Genomic DNA, 18,717 nt, shown 5'->3' with positions numbered 1-18,717 from the left:
ATCAGTCCATTTTACAGGCGAGGGGTAGGGAGAATTCCATCTCCACGACCCTCTACCATTGGCAAGAACAAGATAGCTGCTATTGATGCTATGCCCTGACTCTTTCTTGCTCATTGGGTCATGCATTTACGATTAACGCGGGGTAAAAATCGGTTGATGGTGTGCGTGAAGCTGAAGGCATCTGGTTTGTTTACCGGCACTTTACCTGTATACAAATTCTTATTTCAGTTCAAAGCGCCATTGAGTTCAATTCGTAACAGCCAGATTTTGTTAATTTTCACGGTTTTCACAGTGTTGTTCAGTGTTTCTTTGCACCATGTATAAAGTGAAGCAAATGAAGAAAAGTTCCTTAGCCAGTAAACTTGGCAAAAGACTGTGGGATGCGTGTGAAAAGGAATGGGAGGAGGAAAACCAGCCTGGACCGAGCAAAAGGATGGGAGAAGGTATGTTTGATGGAAAAGTGAAGAAGTGAACGTGATGTAGCGTTCAAAATGTTTATCTGAATTGATTAACGTAACCTTCACACTATTCCTGTTTCTAGAAACTACTCCTGATGCAGACCGTGATGCTGATGATGGCGAAGACGAGATTTTAGAGAATCTTCCGTTCGAATACATCCTGGAGGACGATGAGGACGACTCTGACGACGAAAATGATTATGAGACTGAAAGATTTAACAAAAATCTGCTGTTTAAAGAAGGACTCCGAAACTGGGCCCTAAATCACAAAATCTCGCATCATGCCGTTAATGACCTGTTAGAGTTGGTGTTGGACACAACGGATTTCATCCTTCCTAGAGACTCAAGATCATTGCTTAAGACTCCAGTGGATGTTGGAAAAGAGCTGGAAAGTGTAGCTGGAGGGAAATTGTGGTATCAGGGTATACAAAAATCCCTTCAATACTACTATCGGTAAGTTATAAACTAGTCCGGTAGCAATGCTGTATTAATGCTATTTATGATTTTATTTGCAATTAATATATATGTTTTTGTTTATTAGGGATGTGACACCAACAGTGAATATTTTCCACATCAACATTTCAATGGATGGCATTCCATTGCACAATAGTGGACCAACACAGCTGTGGCCAATTCTCATGCAGCTTGATAATATTGCTGAACGACCAGTGTTGGTGGTGGCTGTGTATTGTGGTCCTTCAAAACCTGCCAACGCAGAAGGTTATCTGCGTAGTTTAGCTACGGAGTTAAACTACGTGCAGGAGCAAGGAGTCCAAATAAACGGGAAACAGATTGAAATAAAAATAAGGGCCTTCATCGCAGATTCTCCAGCACGAGCATTTATCAAGGGTAAGTGATAATCGCAGTTAGCTACCTATGCGTACTTAATCATTACTGAATGTTTTTAGGCGTCGCTTACCACAATGCTATTCATGGCTGCATGAAGTGTAAGATTATGGCTACACATGTACGCAGCGCAAGAAAGGTAGTTTTCGAGGGAGTTGGGGAAGACCGCACCGATGCTGAATTCCGAGGTGGTTTATACGTTAATACGCACCAGAAACGGGAATCGCCTTTATCAGATGTAAATAATATAGATTTAGTATTAGACATACCTGTAGGCGACCCGCTGCACGCTTTAGATTTAGGAATTACACGAAAATTGCTGAAAGGGTATTCTTTGGGAACATTACAACCATTTCCTAAATGGCTGTCTTATACCCAGGAAGAAATTTCCCATTTAGTTAGGACCACCCAATTACCCTCGGAAATAACCCGTAGATTAAGATCCTTAAAATATTTGCCCTTTTGGAAAGGTACAGAGTTGAGTTCTTTTCTACATTATGTAAGCATAGCTGTATTAGAAAAAAGAATAAGTGACGAGGCTTTCGAACATTTTAAACTATATTACACAGCAGTGACGATATTATCTTCAAACGCATACAAAGCACATTGGAAATATGCAGGAGAGCTACTGAATATTTTTGTTGAACAGTTCAGTCATATTTATGATCGATCACACTTAACGAGCAATTTGCACAATCTTGTACACATTGCTTCAGAAGTAGAACGATTTGGCCCGCTTTCAACATTCTCTACGTACCCTTTTGAGAATAAATTGCAGTTAATGAAAAGATTAGTTAGAGGAGGGAGTCGGCATTTAGAGCAAGTAGTTTGTAGGTTAGTTGAGCTGAGAGAAATAGATGTTGCAAGTAACAGTAAAGTTAAAGATTATCCCTGTGTTGAAAAAACAAACAACAACGAGATATTGCACATCACATCAAGCTGTACATTAAACCAATGTAGTAAAGATTGTTGGTTTTTAACCAAAGATCATACCATCATTAAGTTTAGTTGTACAACTGAGCTCTCTAAAACTTTATATATTGTTGGTAATGTTATGTTAGAAAAACAATCTTCATTTTCGACCCCTTGCGATTCTGGCGAGATTCTTTATAATTTTAAGGCTGATATAGGAAGCTTATCTACTAGCACTACAACAGTTCTATTAGGAGATGTAAAATGTAAACTCGCTGCTGTTACAGTGGACCAGGGCTCAACATTTTATTTCACACCGCTGCTGCATACTTTAAGTTAGTTCATAAAAATTCTAATGCTACCTTTCTAATATAATATAATTCTAATTCTAATAATAAAACGATTTAAATACTTCTAACGATAAAAGCTATTCCGTCCGTTTCCGTTTCTCTGTCGTACGCAAGCCTTGTGCCATACTGCGACCTGTGCTGTGGTAAAATTTATTGAGAAAGAATTTTTTTATATATTCATCGGATAATTCAACAAAACTGTTTCCTCCAACAAATTTAAATAAAGCTAACACGTAAGTGTATTCCTCAAATGGAATTTTTGGGTCGGGAAAGCCCCTGCCTGTCCAACTACATAGAGACAAAAAGTCTCTATCAAACAATAAATCTAATAAAATACTCAACCTTGCATCTACATCATTGGTTGAACCTAATAAATGCAATAGGCGGCATATTACATCTGCCATGTAAATACTGTCGCCTAGCTTATGGTTGAATATTTTCAGCTCCTCGATGTTACACAATTTTTGCACATTGATATTTCTGTTATTCGTGTTTGCCTTATTGCAGCCAATGTTATTTAAAATTATGTTCACTTCGCCAGCCATATTACATACTAGTTTAGATAAAATTCCTACATTCCTTTCCAATCGATCTAATTGAACGTCTTTTTCCTTCGGGGGAGGAGGAGGAGTTGGCGGAGGAGGAGTTGGAGGAAGAAGAGTAGGAGTAGAAGGAGGAGGAGTAGGAGTAGGTGGAGGTGTGGGTAGACTCTGATGGACAATGGATGTTGCTGGAGATCTAGGTGGGATTGCTGGAGGCTTTAGTTGATTGGGATTGGGATTTGATCTTTGTGGTATTGGACGAGGATGGAGATCATTGGGAAATACATTAGCTCTCGGTGGAATGGGTGGCGGATGGAGATGATTGGGAGATACATTAGCTCTCGGTGGAATGGGTGGCGGATGGGGGCTGGTACAATGAGATGGTCGTGCCGGTATCGGTGGAACGTAGTGGATTGTGTTGATGAATGGTTTTGAATTGCTGGATGAAGGAAGTGGTGGGAAGTACAAAATGGTACGGTTTAAAGATGAAGGTGTCGCTTTTGCTGGTTTTTCTTCCATTATCCTGCAATATAATATAATAATCAATGAATAACATCACCATGATATATACGATCCGGTATATGCTATTTTTAGCATCGAACATATTATGTTCATGGATCGTAACTATGACGGATTTTTACCCCACTAATAAACTGCACAAATCACTGCAGTGGCGTAGCGGCGTGGTATGGTGATGGATCTTCGAATTCAAAGAAATGAGTTCAAACCTGGTAAATATAACTAATCACACTAAATAAAAAGTTCTTCTCCTCTTCCACAGATATCTAAAAGACTAACACTAGTGAAAAAGGGATGCCGCAAGATGTAAAAGTGTTGAAGCGAAGCCTCGGCTTGAGCAAAAACGCGTCAACATAACCTACAGGTTGAACGTCAACTTAATACAATGTTTTTTTTTGCTTTCACGCCATTTGCGTTGGTGTGCGTGACATCTCCTACACTTAACGATGTGTGAGTGCCACCTCTGACTCAACGTTGTGTGCGTGTCATCCGACCCCCCGTTAAGCGGAAATCGGGGGGTCCGAAAGAAAAAGGCAAAAAACTGCTCGATTTTCAGTGTACCGCCGTTCGCTGGGTTTCTTTCACAGCAATGAAAGTTTTTTGACAGTTCGTGCAACTGACAGATTTAGAAGGCGTCAACAGTATACAACCATTTAAAATGATCGCTAAACGAAATAATCAAAGTTGTTTTATGCGATTTAAGTTCACTTGCATGATTCACAACACTAAATGAGTATTATTATTAATTTTAGAGATGAAATAATACAGCTCATTTACAATTCTACATAATTTGTTTTCCGACTCATCATTGCCGGTTGACAGTTAACGTTAATTTGTTGCGAGTCGTGTAAACGTGTGATGCGTTCGGAAACTTCCAGTCCACTGGAATGAAGACGACTGAAAGTTTCTCTTGCATGAAAGTTGCTGTCATTTATCTGCAGCTATAGCGTTTGAACTGAAATCAGTAAGAATCAGAGTCGGTTATGAAAGAATAATTCATGAAATAGATTTGGAGTCCATTGAACATAATTTAGAAACTCATCAAAACATTGCGGAAACATATGAAAATACAAGCCACCTTAAAGACACTCTGAACCAAAAAATTCGAATAGCTAACAAAAAACTAAAGAGCCGCCAATTCAAGAGATCAAAGAGAGCACTCGTCAATATTCTAGGATCGGCTATAAAATACATCGCTGGTAACCCAGACAGCCAGGACCTAGAAGCTATCGAAAAAAGCCTAAGTACGCTGGAAAACAAATCTAATCAAATGAACGAGAACCAAGAAAGGCAAATCAAAATCAATACTATCTTACAAAACAGAACAAGCAATATTTTGGCAAACTTGAAGAAGATAAACGCACAACTAACGAATCAATCAAACAAAAACCTAGAAGATTTGGAAAAAGTAAACTTAATTCGCAACTGCGACAATATCATAAAGATCGTTGAAGATATAGAGGAACAGATAGCTTTCGCTAAACTGATTTTGATAAACAAGAACATTTTGTCAACAGAGGAAAAGAACTACATCTTCAACCAGCTTAAAAATCAGGGCTTAGAAAGCAATTTCGTAGACGAAATATTAAAGCACACAAGTGGCAGCATTTCTTTTGGCAGCAAGAGAATCATTCTCCTTGCAAAAATTCCGAAGCTAGAAGAAGACCCATATGACTTGATCAGATTAGAAACAATCAACAGCAACGGCACCACAGTCAACACAGTTAATTTTTGTAATCACTTGATTTTTGTTTCACAATTTTGTGTTTGTTTCACAATTTTTACCTACTGTTTTTTTTTTTTTACTTACAGTACCATACACATCCTGTGTCGGGCGATGGTTTTACGATTTATAATGCTCCTCTGACGGGCGTTGTGTTTTACTGCTCCTCTAGCGGGCGTAGTTTAGTTTCTGAAAACCGGCTGTGAATCACTTCCTTCTCGGTGTAATGGATAGCTCCTTTTTGTCCTGTCTGAGCTGCTAACTGCACAGCTGACTCGGGATCCTTTTTACACGGCTCGGCGATCAGGAAAGTCTTTTTAAGTTTGGGATTCGGTGGTAACTATCACTCTAGCGTAGTTACTTTCACCTTCACTTGTACTTAATTTCACAAAGCGCGGTCCCTATTCGGGCGCCAGTTAACGCACTGCTGCTGGTGTTAGAGTTTTAAAAAAACTTAAACTTTATTCCCTACAACATAGTAAGATAGATGTGATGATTATTGTTAAAACTTTTTTAAAACCCGAGCATAGATTCACTATAAATAATTACAGCTGCTGCAGATTTGACAGACTGACAAGTACCAAAGGAGGGGTTCTAATCATAGTTAAAAATACCATCAAATATAGCTTAATGAGAGCATTCGAACTAGAAACAGTTGAAGCGATAGGAATCCAAATAAGGGCGACAATGGGGTTACTTAGTGTAATAGCAGCCTACCAGCCCGGAGCAAACACATGTGTAGCTAAATTCAGAAACGACATAAAAAAATTAACAAACATAAATAAAAATTTCCTAATTTGCGGTGATTTAAATGCCAGGCACACCATGTGGAATTGTGCATCCACGAACTCGTTGGGAAAATGTTTGTCCGAAGAGTTACACAAAGGACTTTTCTCCATACACTACCCTGACACTCCAACCTACTTTCCGGATGACCCTACCCTTAACCCTTCCACAATAGATATAGTACAAACCAACTTTTCTGAAGTCTCCAGTCTTAAAACATTAACTAAACTTTCATCGGACCACTTACCAGTGTAGCATACGCTACGCACAACACACAATTCCCACGTATCCTTATCATATCACACACTATATTTCAAATCCACATCTCATCACACTTATCACACTTTGTAACAACACAACACAACACGCTAGAACCACACAACGTTCTTAAACCACACTTTGTAACACAATGTACAAAGGAAAGTTATGACGAAAGCCAGAACCCAGAACCCAAAACACAAACCATGTAACTGTTACAATGTTACAGTCACCAACCACTTGTAACCCATAGAAGGAAGAACCTTGACTTAGGTTACAATGTTGCATAACATGCAACGAAAGTCAATGTCAACCCACTCTTAAGCTAAGCTTTATTTTTATAAGTGTCAGTCCCGTGATGAGATGAGGCAATAAACCCTATATTTTTGCAATGCACGTGAAACATGCTTTTACAATTTGACTCTAAAGTGGAAACGGGTTTACCAAGAGCGAAGCCGTAGTCTTGCCGAGGAACCATAGCACAAGTTAGAAATAGTGAGGAATTATCGCTACTTGAATGGCAAACATTGATTTTGAAGAAAAATTTTATTTCGAACTAGAAAAAACTATCCCAACCTGGATTCGCACAACCAAACCTCTGAGACAAGATTCGTGCACCACTACCAGTACACCCGTTATGCGAGTCGATTGCAATGGGAAAATACTGGTACAAATGGCTATGTTAATGAATTGAACCACCAAGCTTTTAATTAATTAATGGTTATGATAATTTGAAATGTATGCATCAAAAAATGATCGGATTTGAAAAATTACATAGAATATCTAAATCATGAAAAAAAAAATTTACAACCGTCAACAAAAAAAGTTTACCCAGACTAGATTCGAACTTCGATCCTCCGGAATAATACCCATGCACTTTGCCCCCTAGACTATTGATGAAAGAAAATTGCCGCGTGATATCACACGTACTAATATGTCTGTAGGCCAGCGGAATATAGCTTAGAAAAAAAAAAAAAAGAATCAAAAATAAAAACTTTAATCGCATTATCCCTCCCCGAGCTACCCCGGGGCTTCAAGCTAGTGAGTCATAAATTAGAAAGAACACAACGCCGACCTTCGTGGCGCTAACGGAGCATAAGCATGTGTCATACGACACCTAGAGAAAGCGTGAGAACCGCGCGTCGAACCGAGCGCATGACGAAGTGACTCAAAGCGGAACCAGGAAAAAGGTCTTTCCCCAGGCCAACCAGGAAAACTCAGGAAAGGATAACATTCTTAGCTAACCACAAAACCAGATTCTTTGATAGATGTGCAACCAGCACCTATCAAATGATAAGGGAACTTCAATCCATACATCATCATATCTAGATTATTAGTCAGTAAGTGTTAATTTATTATGTAGAAATTATTGAATTATTTAGAATAAATGTTAGCGTAGGTTTAGATTTAATTTAACAATTACTCCACTCGAGGGTTTTTCATTCCATCAATTTCTTTTTCCCTCATACACATCAATCCTCCCATAACAGTTACTTAAATATGATATACAGCAAATAGCTAGTAAACCTCAACCTCAATGCGGAAAGAATATTTCGAACCCATTATCTATAAAAAAAAATCTAAAACCCTCAAATGAGGTATGAAATGTAAAGAATGGAAATAAATGTATACTACTACTACTACTACTACACTGAGACAGCTTTGCTTCTCAAAATCCTGACCAAATCTAAACCATCCCTCCTTACCAGAAGACATCGTTGTGGTCCTCAAGCAGCAAGTCGATGTGCACTGGAGCTGTCCCGGCTGCACCAAGGCCCTATCCAACCCTAGGGCCAAAGCGTTGAAAGAGGTGGGCTTGCAGGCGGGATTCACTACCGCAATAAGCGCAATCGCTGCGTCGCTTAAGGAGGCTATCATCGAACCACTGGCCGCGGAAGTGCGCGCGTTGATGCCTTCGTCGAGCCTTGGCTGTCCAGCGCAATTCAGGCGAGACTGCGTACAACCTGATCCATCCCATCCTCTGGTCGCTACTCCGCGGGCCCGTAGGACCATCACTGAAGGCGTAAATAATGAAGCCATTGTGACCACCCAGCAGGCCCGGTCCTCGGCCTCATTCGCAGCAATCGTCGGAAGATGCCGTAATATTGATCGCGATATTATTGCAGGATCAAACACTGCTTCCTCGCCGAATCTGATTGCCACCCAGGACAGAAGGCCTTCGCGTTTCTGGCTGCATGTAGTGGGCATTGCACCGATGGTCACAGTGGCCCAATTAATTGCATCAGGGCAAGGACGGCTCGACACCGATGATGTGATCGCTTTCTCGCTCCTGGGTAAGGGAATTGATCCCTCTCTTTCAAGGTGCGAATCCCCACGTCCTGTCGGGAGAAAGCGTTCTCTCCTGTTGGGGTGCGAGTCAGAGAGTTTGTACAATACGTTCGCCAGGAGAATCGTATAAACCAACCAGCACTACTTGACTCACCACTCTCACTCTCACTCGCATCTCACCATGCAAAACGGTCACTACCACCACACCGCTCCTCACTACACTAACCAGACACTTCTACACTCCAGCGCTTCTACACTTCAGCGTCAACGCCAGGAATCACTACGTCTCCCCCCGTACCTGGTCGCAGGCTACACGTGCAACCGTGGCCCCTCCACGTAAAAGGAGGCGAGGTCCAGCTGGTGGTGAAACTAGCCCAAACCAGCCGAAAGTAGATGATTTCTTTCGTCCAATATCAAACTCAGCGAGCTAATTCACGTTGAGGTCCTTGCGCTGCGCCTAAGTTATCGAAACTATATTTCACATACCAAAACCTTCGGGGCCTTAGAACCAAACTAGTCGATTTTCGTCTCGCACTGTCGGAAGCTGACTTTGATGTGGGAGTCTTCACTGAAAAGTGGCTAGATGACAATATCCCTAATAATTTGTTTCTGGATGAAAGCTTCGAATGCTTTCGCTGTGATCGTTCGTCTAACACTAGCATTCACACTCGAGGCGGAGGGGTGATGATTGTATGCTCGTCTAAATATGCGTCAAGTTTAGTCTCTACTAGTGTTACTAGCCTAGAAGCTGTGTGGGTAAGGCTGGCGTTCCCGAACTCTTTTGTGTACATTGGTGCTGTCTACATTCCGCCGGGGTCAAGCTCCGATATGCGAATAATAAACATTTTACGTGACAGTGTGAGCGAAGTATTAAGCAAATTACGCACCAATGATTGTATACTCTTGCTGGGCGATTTTAATCAGCCTTCTATTTCGTGGAATACGCATGGTTCACACGGCCAAATATTTGAACCGCACACAACCTCAGCGGCGGGCTCCTGCTTTGTTGACTGCTTGAATGTCCCAGATTTAGTCTTGACGAACGCTGACAATGCACCATTGTGCTCAAAAATTTCTATGTGCGAATCTACTATAACAAGCGCGGACCCACATCACCCGCCACTTAGTTTTAGTTTTCTTGTACCGCAAACTCGTAATTTAGCTAGACAGGGCCCTCCTCCCACCAATTATTGTAACTTTAGTAGGACTGACTATGGCAGATTGTGTGATATGCTCGCTCGGTTGGACTGGACCTTCTTGGCCGATAGTTCCTCAGTTGACCATATCGCTGAGCGTTTTGTCGACCAGATCGTGTCAGCCGTCCATTCCTGTACCCCCACCACCTCTTAAACCGCTGTGGGCTGATAGAAGACTTAAAGTACTTGAAAGGGATAAGAACCGCTATCTTCGCTCCCTTCGTCGTCGACCATCTGAATATAGCAAACGTTTATACAAATACATGCTGCTTCAGCTTGTCGTATATACAACAGGGCTAGGTATCGGCTCTACAAAGCGAGGCTACAAATCCGCTTCCATGCCAACCCTCACTCCTTTTGGCGCTTCGTTAATTCCCGTAGAAGGTCACATGTTCTGCCGTCTGTTGACTTTGGGTGAGAACTCAGCCTCCACCGCGTATGATAAGGCTTCCCTTTTTGCTGCCCATTTTGCATCCGCCTTTGTTGCGCCTGTTGGCGGTTTTTCGACTGGTCTAGCTCTCACACCTGAGAATGCTATCTCTGTTTCTTGTCCGGTAATGACGGAACACGAAGTCCTGAAATCATTGTCCAAACTGCGCCAATCTTACTCTCCTGGCCCAGACGGCATTCCAGCTGTTGTGTTAATCAAATGCCGCCATATTCTGGCTCCTCTACTTTCCAAAATTTTTACTCTCTCTATTTCACAAGGCAGCTTTCCTGCAATCTGGAAGGTTAGCTGGATTATGCCACGATTTAAAAAAGGGTCGAGCACAGTAGTGTCTAATTATATAGGCATTTCGTTACAAAGCACCTGTGCTAAAACTTTCGAATCTACAATCTTCCCATCACTACTGCATGATTGCAAAGCTTATATTAGCCACGAGCAACATGGTTTCATGCCAGGCCGCTCTACTGTCACGAACCTAATATCGTCCGTATCAGCTGCATTGGAGAAACTTGATCGTGGTGGTCAAGTGGATGCCATACACACTGACTTTAAGGCTGCGTTTGATCGTGTCTGCCATCCGCTTCTACTGGCCAAGCTGGCAAAACTGGGATTTACGCCCAGCCTATGCACCTGGTTTACGTCATACTTGTCCCAACGTACTGGTGTTGTCAAGATCGACGATGCTTGTTCAGCAGCTTTTGGATGTCCTTCAGGTGTTCCTCAGGGTAGTGTTCTGAGCCCTCTTATCTTCTCTCTCTTTATTGATGATGACAAATGACTTAAAAATCTTTCTATTATCTCTTTCTCTCGCTCTAAACTACCGCACATGGGACAATACACTCTAAACGGACACGCTATCCAAAAGGTGTCTGAAATTCGGGATCTGGGCGTCATATTGGACTCTAGACTCTTCTTGCATAAACATCACGCGCAGGTGATTAGCTCGGCATTAAGAACATTGGGGTTTGTCCGCCGCCTCGCTCAAGAACTGACGGATCCTCAATGTTTGGAAAAAATGTATTGTGGCCTAGTTCGCCCAATACTAGAGTATGCGAGCGTAGTATGGAGTCCGAAGGAGGTTACCTGGATCGCTAGGATTGAAAGGGTGCAACAACTTTTTACCCGTATTGCAGTTCGCCGCATTATACCGAATTATGACATTCCTCTCCCGCCCTACGAGGTGAGGTGTCAAATTCTGGGCCTTCCTTCGTTGGAGACCAGGCGGGCACATACTCAGGCTTTACTGATTGCTGGCCTTCTATTGGATACAACTGATGCGCCCTCCTCATCCCAACAAATTCCACTCTATGTCCCTTCCCGATCCTTAAGAACTCGTCCCCCATTGGCTCTTCCCAACCGCCGTACTCGTTATGGTAGTGACGATCCCCTGCTTGAATGGCTGCGACAGTTCAATGCTTGCTCTGACCACTTCGATTTCCAGCACTCCATTTCTGCCTTCCGCTCTTTCCTTACAGCACATGCACTTCCTTCCTAGAAGTTTTCCTTCCATTTATTTCCTTACCTTATTCACGCACTGGCTGACGCGAGATATCGAACCAAGTACCATTCTGGCCATCTTCAATCTGCCTAAGTCAATGTAGTAAAGTATTATTATACCTGTGTTAATCTTAAGCAGTATTTGCATAGCCCTAGAGGCAAGCAATAAGATAAACAAATAAACATAAACATAAACACAAACCAGTTTTCTATAATCCTGACAGGAAGCTAACTTGTTCAACTATCCACATACTCACAACAACATATCCATACCCACTAGCATACAAGGCAGAAGTAGAGAAGCAATTAGAAAAACTGCTTCACGATGGCATAATAAGACCATCTAGGTTAGCATGGAATTCACCTGTGTGGGTTGTCCCCAAAAAAATGGACTCTTCAGGTGAAAAGAAATTCCGACTAGTAATAGACTACCGTAAGATTAAGGAAAAAAAAATTTCAGATAAATACCCCATGCCCGAAATAGCTAACACCATAGACCAACTAGGCGGCAATAGTTATTTTACTACTCTCGATCTCGCGTCGGGATTCCACCAAATCAAAATGAAAGAAGAAGACATCGAGAAGACAGCATTCTCAGTCAATTATGGTAAATATGAATTCGTTCGTATGCCATTTGGCTTGAAAAAACGCGCCCGCAATTTTTCAAAGGTATTGCGAGACCACTTCGGTAAACGATGTTTCGTTTGTATCGATGACGTAATAGTCGTAGGTAACACCCCTCGAAGAACACCTGGAAAACTTAGAAATCGTCCTAAAAACCCTTCACGAAGCCAACCTCAAAGTCCAGTTGGACAAAACAGAATTCCTGCATAAATCAGTCGAATTTCTTGGTTACATCATTACAGACAGAGGCATAAAACCAAATAAAAAAAAAAAGAAGCAATAAAAAAATTCCCTGAACCCAAAAATCTTAAGCAGGTCAGAGGATTCTTAGGAATGATGGGAAACTATCGGAGGTTTATAAAGGATTTTTATAAAATAGCCAAACCCTTAACTAAACTCCTAAGGGATGGAGCTGAGCGGCAGCAGTTCCACGTGTCTATAGGGTTTTGTTTTGTATTGTTGCTCCGTTTGCTTGTCGACGTAGATAGGCCGCAGCTTGCCATCGCCCGCGAACGTTTCTTGCACACTTCCAGCGTGTCGCTGAACTGGAACAGAACCAACGGGTCGTCCCGACCGCTGAGCCTATCGGACAGCTCCGTAACGTCGTGTAGTAGTTCGACTCCAGACACTCGGGTATTAGAATATCCTGCCTACAAGAATACCTGAGATGCATCCGGCACCCAGGACACATAGCAGTGTAACTGAAGATGAATCCGTCCCTTTCCCTCGTTACTCCGTTCCCGATAGAATGTAACTTATAAATAGGACATAAATTGTAAGCGACATCACTCTCAGTACACCAGTCGAATAATAAACGTCGAAAAGACACAGAACTCTAAGAACCTGATTTCACCCCCGAAATCCAGAATCGTTAACTCACGGCTTTGCGGATGAAAATAAGCGGAAACCAAAGGTGTCTTATTTGACATCTGTCAAGCTGTTGCATACTGAGCAAAATGAATGAATTTTCCTCTTCATTACTTTTCCAAATTTTCGCTCCTTATAAAAACAAGGTTATCAAAATTCAAAAATCCTACTTACCGAAAGCCGCCAAAAGATTGCATGAAATGTGCTAACAGAGCTAAAAGAAACAAATTAAACTTTTGTAAATTTTAAGCAATGTTATACAGAAATAAGAATAAAGTTAAATTACTTACTTCATTCCCTTTGATTTCCGCTGCTGCTACATGATTGAAGTGTTGCAAAAAGCATCTTATTCGTGGATTAAACAGAACTGCCTCGTATCCATTCTGCTTGTACAATAATCAACAATTGCATCATTGTCTACTTTTTTAAACCCCTTGCTTAAGCTTAACACTTTGTTGATTGGAGACGAAGATCTTCATCTGTATTTGACTGCACAATGTTGACGGGCAGACGAACATATCCGTGCACACCGATGCACGGCTTGCTTAACACTAGAACTACCTTACCAGCCATTTTGACTGGTCAGGTACTTTTTCAATCAAATTTATTTCTTAAGGCTGAACAATTCCACCAAATGTTAATGCGTAACTTTCACACATCCAATGGAATGTTCATTTTTATGTATTCAAACATAAAATTTTCTTTTTAATATTGAAAATAATTTGCGCTAAGGTTTCAAGCGTAAAAATCGCGGTAGCTCTAGTGTAAATAGAACATTTGTTTTATTTGTTCGATACGTTGTTAGCATTTCGATTGTTCGTTCGTAACCGATCAATATCGGCCTTATTTTTCTTTGGAATGCTCGTGTAATTGCTCGTTACCATTGCTAGTTGCTATGCTCGTGAACGTACTCGCGGCGAACCTCGATGACAGCAGCTAGTTTTAGGTAAAAAGCGCCAGTTATCCAAGTGTTACGACGGAGAAAAATAAAAAAGAATGTATTACATCATACTCATACACATTTTATTTCTATACTTACCATACACTCACTAAAATGATCAAACGGTCATTTCTGTTTTGAAACAGAATGGACAATGCATCTGTTTTCAAAGAAACGTGAACAATGCAGATAGACATCCTGTCCATTCGTTTCTCAAGTACACATAGTTTGAGGAACGAAAAAATTAGGTTTTACTAATATGATTCAACAAGACATAAACCAATCTTCTCTCTTGTTACCAATCTCAAAGCTTCAAATCGTGTACAAAGCAATCACAGTAACCACAATCAACTTTCGTAGCTAGCGGCAATAGTAAATGAACTATGTTTTTCCACTCAATTATCTTGTAATCCAGTTACATAAGCACACACACGTGTTAGAATGCACGGAACTAACAGTATAAGCTTGTTTTCAATAATGCCAAATAGTGTGCGTCATTTCCCGTAACAAACTTAATTCACACACCGTTCTTCACTATCACTTTTCCTGGAAGTTACACTTGCACGGCTTTGCGGATGAAGATGAGAGGAAACCAAAGGTGGCTTATTTGAAATCTGGCAAGCTGTTGCATACTGAGCAAAATGAATGAATTTTCCTCTTCATTACTTTTCCAAATTTTCGCTCCTTATAAAAAACAAGGGAATCAACATTCAAAAATCCTACTTACCGAAAGCCGCCAAAAGTTTGTCTGAAGTGTGCTAACAGAGCTAAAAGAAACAAATTAAACTTTTGTAAATTCTAAGCAATGTTATAAAGAAATAAGAATAAAGTTAAATTACTTACTTCATTCCCTTTGATTTTCGCTGCTGCTACATGATTGAAGTGTTGCAAATAGCATAAACCATATTTGTCAATAGTCAATAGTTGCAGCGCTGTTGTTTGCGCCGTGCTATAATCGCGTAATACTTATGAAGTTCTTAATAGTTATTTCATTTAACATCCTTACTAACGAACCTTCACGGGGTGCATTAGATTTGAAAAAAGAAAGATGGAAGATTCTTGCAAAAATTAAATTTGTAATCAAATTTGGAGCAAATATTAAATTCTATGTAAATGAATCAAATTTAAAGTTTAACGATAAAAATTAGAAACAAAGAAAATTATGTCATTAAAATGCTTTACGATTTCTGCGTTTAACGTTTAATGATTGAAATGATTTTCATACGAAATAGTTCAGATTCTTCATCAAATCATCTATGTCACTAGAATGCTTTATGTTTTCTGCGTTTAACGATTAATGATAGAAATGATTTTCATACGAAATAGTTCAGATTCTTCATCCAAGTACACCTTTGCTTTAACCTTCATAAAGAAATCCAGTATCTAAAAAAAACAGATAAGAACGAAAAATTATTCCATAAAGTATACCTTCAGGTTAAAGAATCTGAATGAGAATGAGAAGAATCACTACTTACTTTCTATATGATATTCCGAACAGAAAAACTTCCATGTGAGCCCTGGGGGGTATCGGCGCTTGGACCACGATTTGTCAAGCTGGGAGAAGAGTCCGAAGTCTATCAAAAAGAATTGATTTTCACAGTCCGCAGTTAGCATGACCGCCCGGATCCAGAAGCCTTCGAAGTTTACCAAACATCCATAGATATGTTCGGGCTCTCCTAAGTACTCGTTCCGATCCAATTGAAAATTTCCGAAGTGGCCAAGATTGCTTCAACCTTATGGCTGGTGGCAAACTCGAACGCTTCCACTATAACGAGCTCTTGTTCCTCGTGCTATTGAATGTCAGACCGGAAGGAAGCTTCATCGAACTAAAATAGAAAGCGACTTGTATTATCACGATGCATCTCTTGCGACTTGTATTATCAAGGACAGTATTAATTATCAGCAGACCCGACAATAAGTAGACACATTCTAGAGGTAATTGAAAAAAAAAGGAATAACTTACCTCACTTTCGTAAACGGGTTTGTACGTTGCAGGATCCGTTGCCTCGAGCTTGATCGTTTTCACTGCCGTGGGGTTGTCATGGAACGCACTTTGGCGCCCAAAAGATACTGTGACTCGACGTGACGCAACTCCACCGTTTTAACACCCGACGTGGGACCGTCCTCCACAAGCATTAACTCAAACTGGTGCGCCTCGACCAGCTCGTTGAGGAAATGTTTCACAGCCTTTGTAAACGGCGCTCCTTCACGAAGGGCAACGGCATGCGTTAGACAGTTGGCATACTTCACAGAAGCGTCGCGAATTTCCTTCATCTGGCGCCAAGGGAGGGTTAGCAAGTTTCCAAAATCAGGGAACACCACGGTACCATTGTATCCCTCGACCTTCGTGACGACGGCACGGTAGAAATAACCGTCAAACGGAGCGAACACAATGTCACCCTCTTGCGGTGGTTGCAGCAGTTCCTCATCTATCTCATCCGCATGCTTCATGCAACGCGTTATGCAACTCAGGAACGGATCATCATTCCCACCGTACACCTCGTGAATGTGGAGCCATTTCTTCGAAATGGACGAAATGGCCACCTTGCTGCCAACCGGCGGGAAAGGATCGAACGCAATGGTCCGCTTCGTCGTCGCTGCCTTATTTTGCATTCTCTTCAATAGCGTCGAGGATGGTTGTTGCGGAGAAGCATTGGATGCTTGTGTAGGATTGGGCCCCTGGTTCTGCTCTCGCTGTTGTTGTTGCTGTTGCACCGCTTTCTTTGTATTCTCCAGCACGGCAGCACGATTCGACGTTTTTTCCGGAGGAATCGGAGCTTGCGGTTTGTTCTGTAGCTCTTCCAAATCCTGTTTTGCTTTTTAGAGTTGCTCTTGCTGCGGCTGCTGCTTTACTTGTGGCTCGTTTTCGATATTTTTTTGCGGTACGCGTTTCTCTGTCGTCGGGGTTTTCTTGGGACCATTCGACACGGCCACATTAGCAGCTCCATCGGAGTACAAACTTGGGTGCGGTCGATGTTTTATTAACAAGGGTCTGGCAATGAGAAACATTACAACATATTTTTAAAAAGTTTCCAATGTCCATAGAATCCCACACAACTAAGAAAATGGTAATTGTCACGAATGGAAACAAGGTAGGGTTGACACTGCTGACATTCGTCAACAAGCCGGCGCAAACTACGGTGTAGTTACACCGATTAAGGATTACGCCTACCCAAGGTAGGAGTATAAAAGCGGGAGAATTGTAAAGAAAGGCTCCATTCAAGTTGCAAATCGATCGCCAAATAAAGCACTAAATTTGTGGCGCATCCACAAGCGACCAAAATTTACTTTCGCGTAAAACGATTTGCAACAGTAACAATTATTTCCTGAATGCAAACGATTTGTGAAAGTGGGGAATTCAGCTAGCAAACCACAGTTTAGTTGTGTCGGGTTTTTGGTGTTCTTGGAGATTAGGCTTTTCTACTTCACTACCCAAACCTCCATTTGAGTGACTTCGAACTGGGTTATTATTCACTTTAAACATTCAAGTTCACATTTTAAGAGAAATACACATAAATCGGAAATTAGATTGGAAGGTGGTTTCCATTACTTACGCCATACAGATTTTGCGATGTTTGGCAAAATCAGCATCGCGGCATTGTTGGCTGCAGTACGAAGCAAAACAAATGCCGCACATGAAACCCGCATCAATCTTACGGCATTTCACGCATCCGTCCAGCAAATCTTCCCTCATGGTGCTATCTCGCGACACGGGATCAGACGATTTTGAGCTGGATTTTGATTTCTAGCATGAATATAAAAAACAAAGTACAAAATAAGCAAGATTACCATAGTTTCAATTCTTCGGAAATACAAACCTGCTCACTCGACAAGGTGCGGACACTTCTATGAAATGGCCAGTTGTCCATTGGTTCTATAGAAACAACGCTTGGATCATCCGCCAATGCCCTCTTCGCATTATTGGCAGAACTGTGAATTCCGTGTAAATCTTTTGTAGTATCAACCAAGTAAGGTTAGCCGCATCGATCAACGATCTTACCTCGCTTTCTTGTATTTCACGTTCACAACGTCAGGGGCGTAGGGTGCAACGAAAACCTGGTACGTTGGTCCGAATGTTTGCAGCAACGAACGAGCATCTTTCCCATTGTGTAACGTAAGACTGCTATTAGTCGTGGTAAATTTGAAGCACGTGGGATCAGACATAATTGAAAACGATTTTCGGCAACACAATAAGCTTCGAGTTCTCGATTCCAAATGGCGCTGAAATGCCGAATGACAGATGCACTAGTGTTGGCAGAATCGGGACTCGGAAGATTCGAAGATTCGATCCCTAGACGAATTTCAAAGACTCGAATCCCGTTAGGCGGAAACTCAAGCTTCGAATCCCATCTGACAGATTCACTACAGCGCGACGTCGCCTGACAGGCGCTGAAATCCATACTCGGGGTCCACACTGCAGCGTGACGTCCCGTTTCAAAAGTAGCCTAGTTTCGGCAGAACA

General features: G+C 41.5%; 1 protein-coding gene across 1 annotated transcript; it reads right to left on the bottom strand.

Annotated features, from left to right (window-relative positions):
* Positions 1 to 16,927: 16,927 nt before the first annotated feature.
* On the bottom strand, positions 16,928 to 17,977 carry LOC131269271 (uncharacterized). The gene is made up of 2 exons (XM_058271620.1): positions 17,810 to 17,977; positions 16,928 to 17,247 (listed from the first exon to the last, which is right to left on the bottom strand). Exons 1-2 carry the CDS (start codon positions 17,947 to 17,949, stop codon positions 17,076 to 17,078), a joined length of 312 nt encoding a protein of 103 aa, XP_058127603.1. The 5' UTR covers positions 17,950 to 17,977; the 3' UTR covers positions 16,928 to 17,075.
* Positions 17,978 to 18,717: the final 740 nt, after the last annotated feature.

Source organism: Anopheles coustani, chromosome X (genome assembly GCF_943734705.1).
Source record: "Anopheles coustani chromosome X, idAnoCousDA_361_x.2, whole genome shotgun sequence".
Lineage (NCBI taxonomy): Eukaryota > Metazoa > Arthropoda > Insecta > Diptera > Culicidae > Anopheles > Anopheles coustani.
This window is presented reverse-complemented; position numbering and strand designations above follow the sequence as displayed.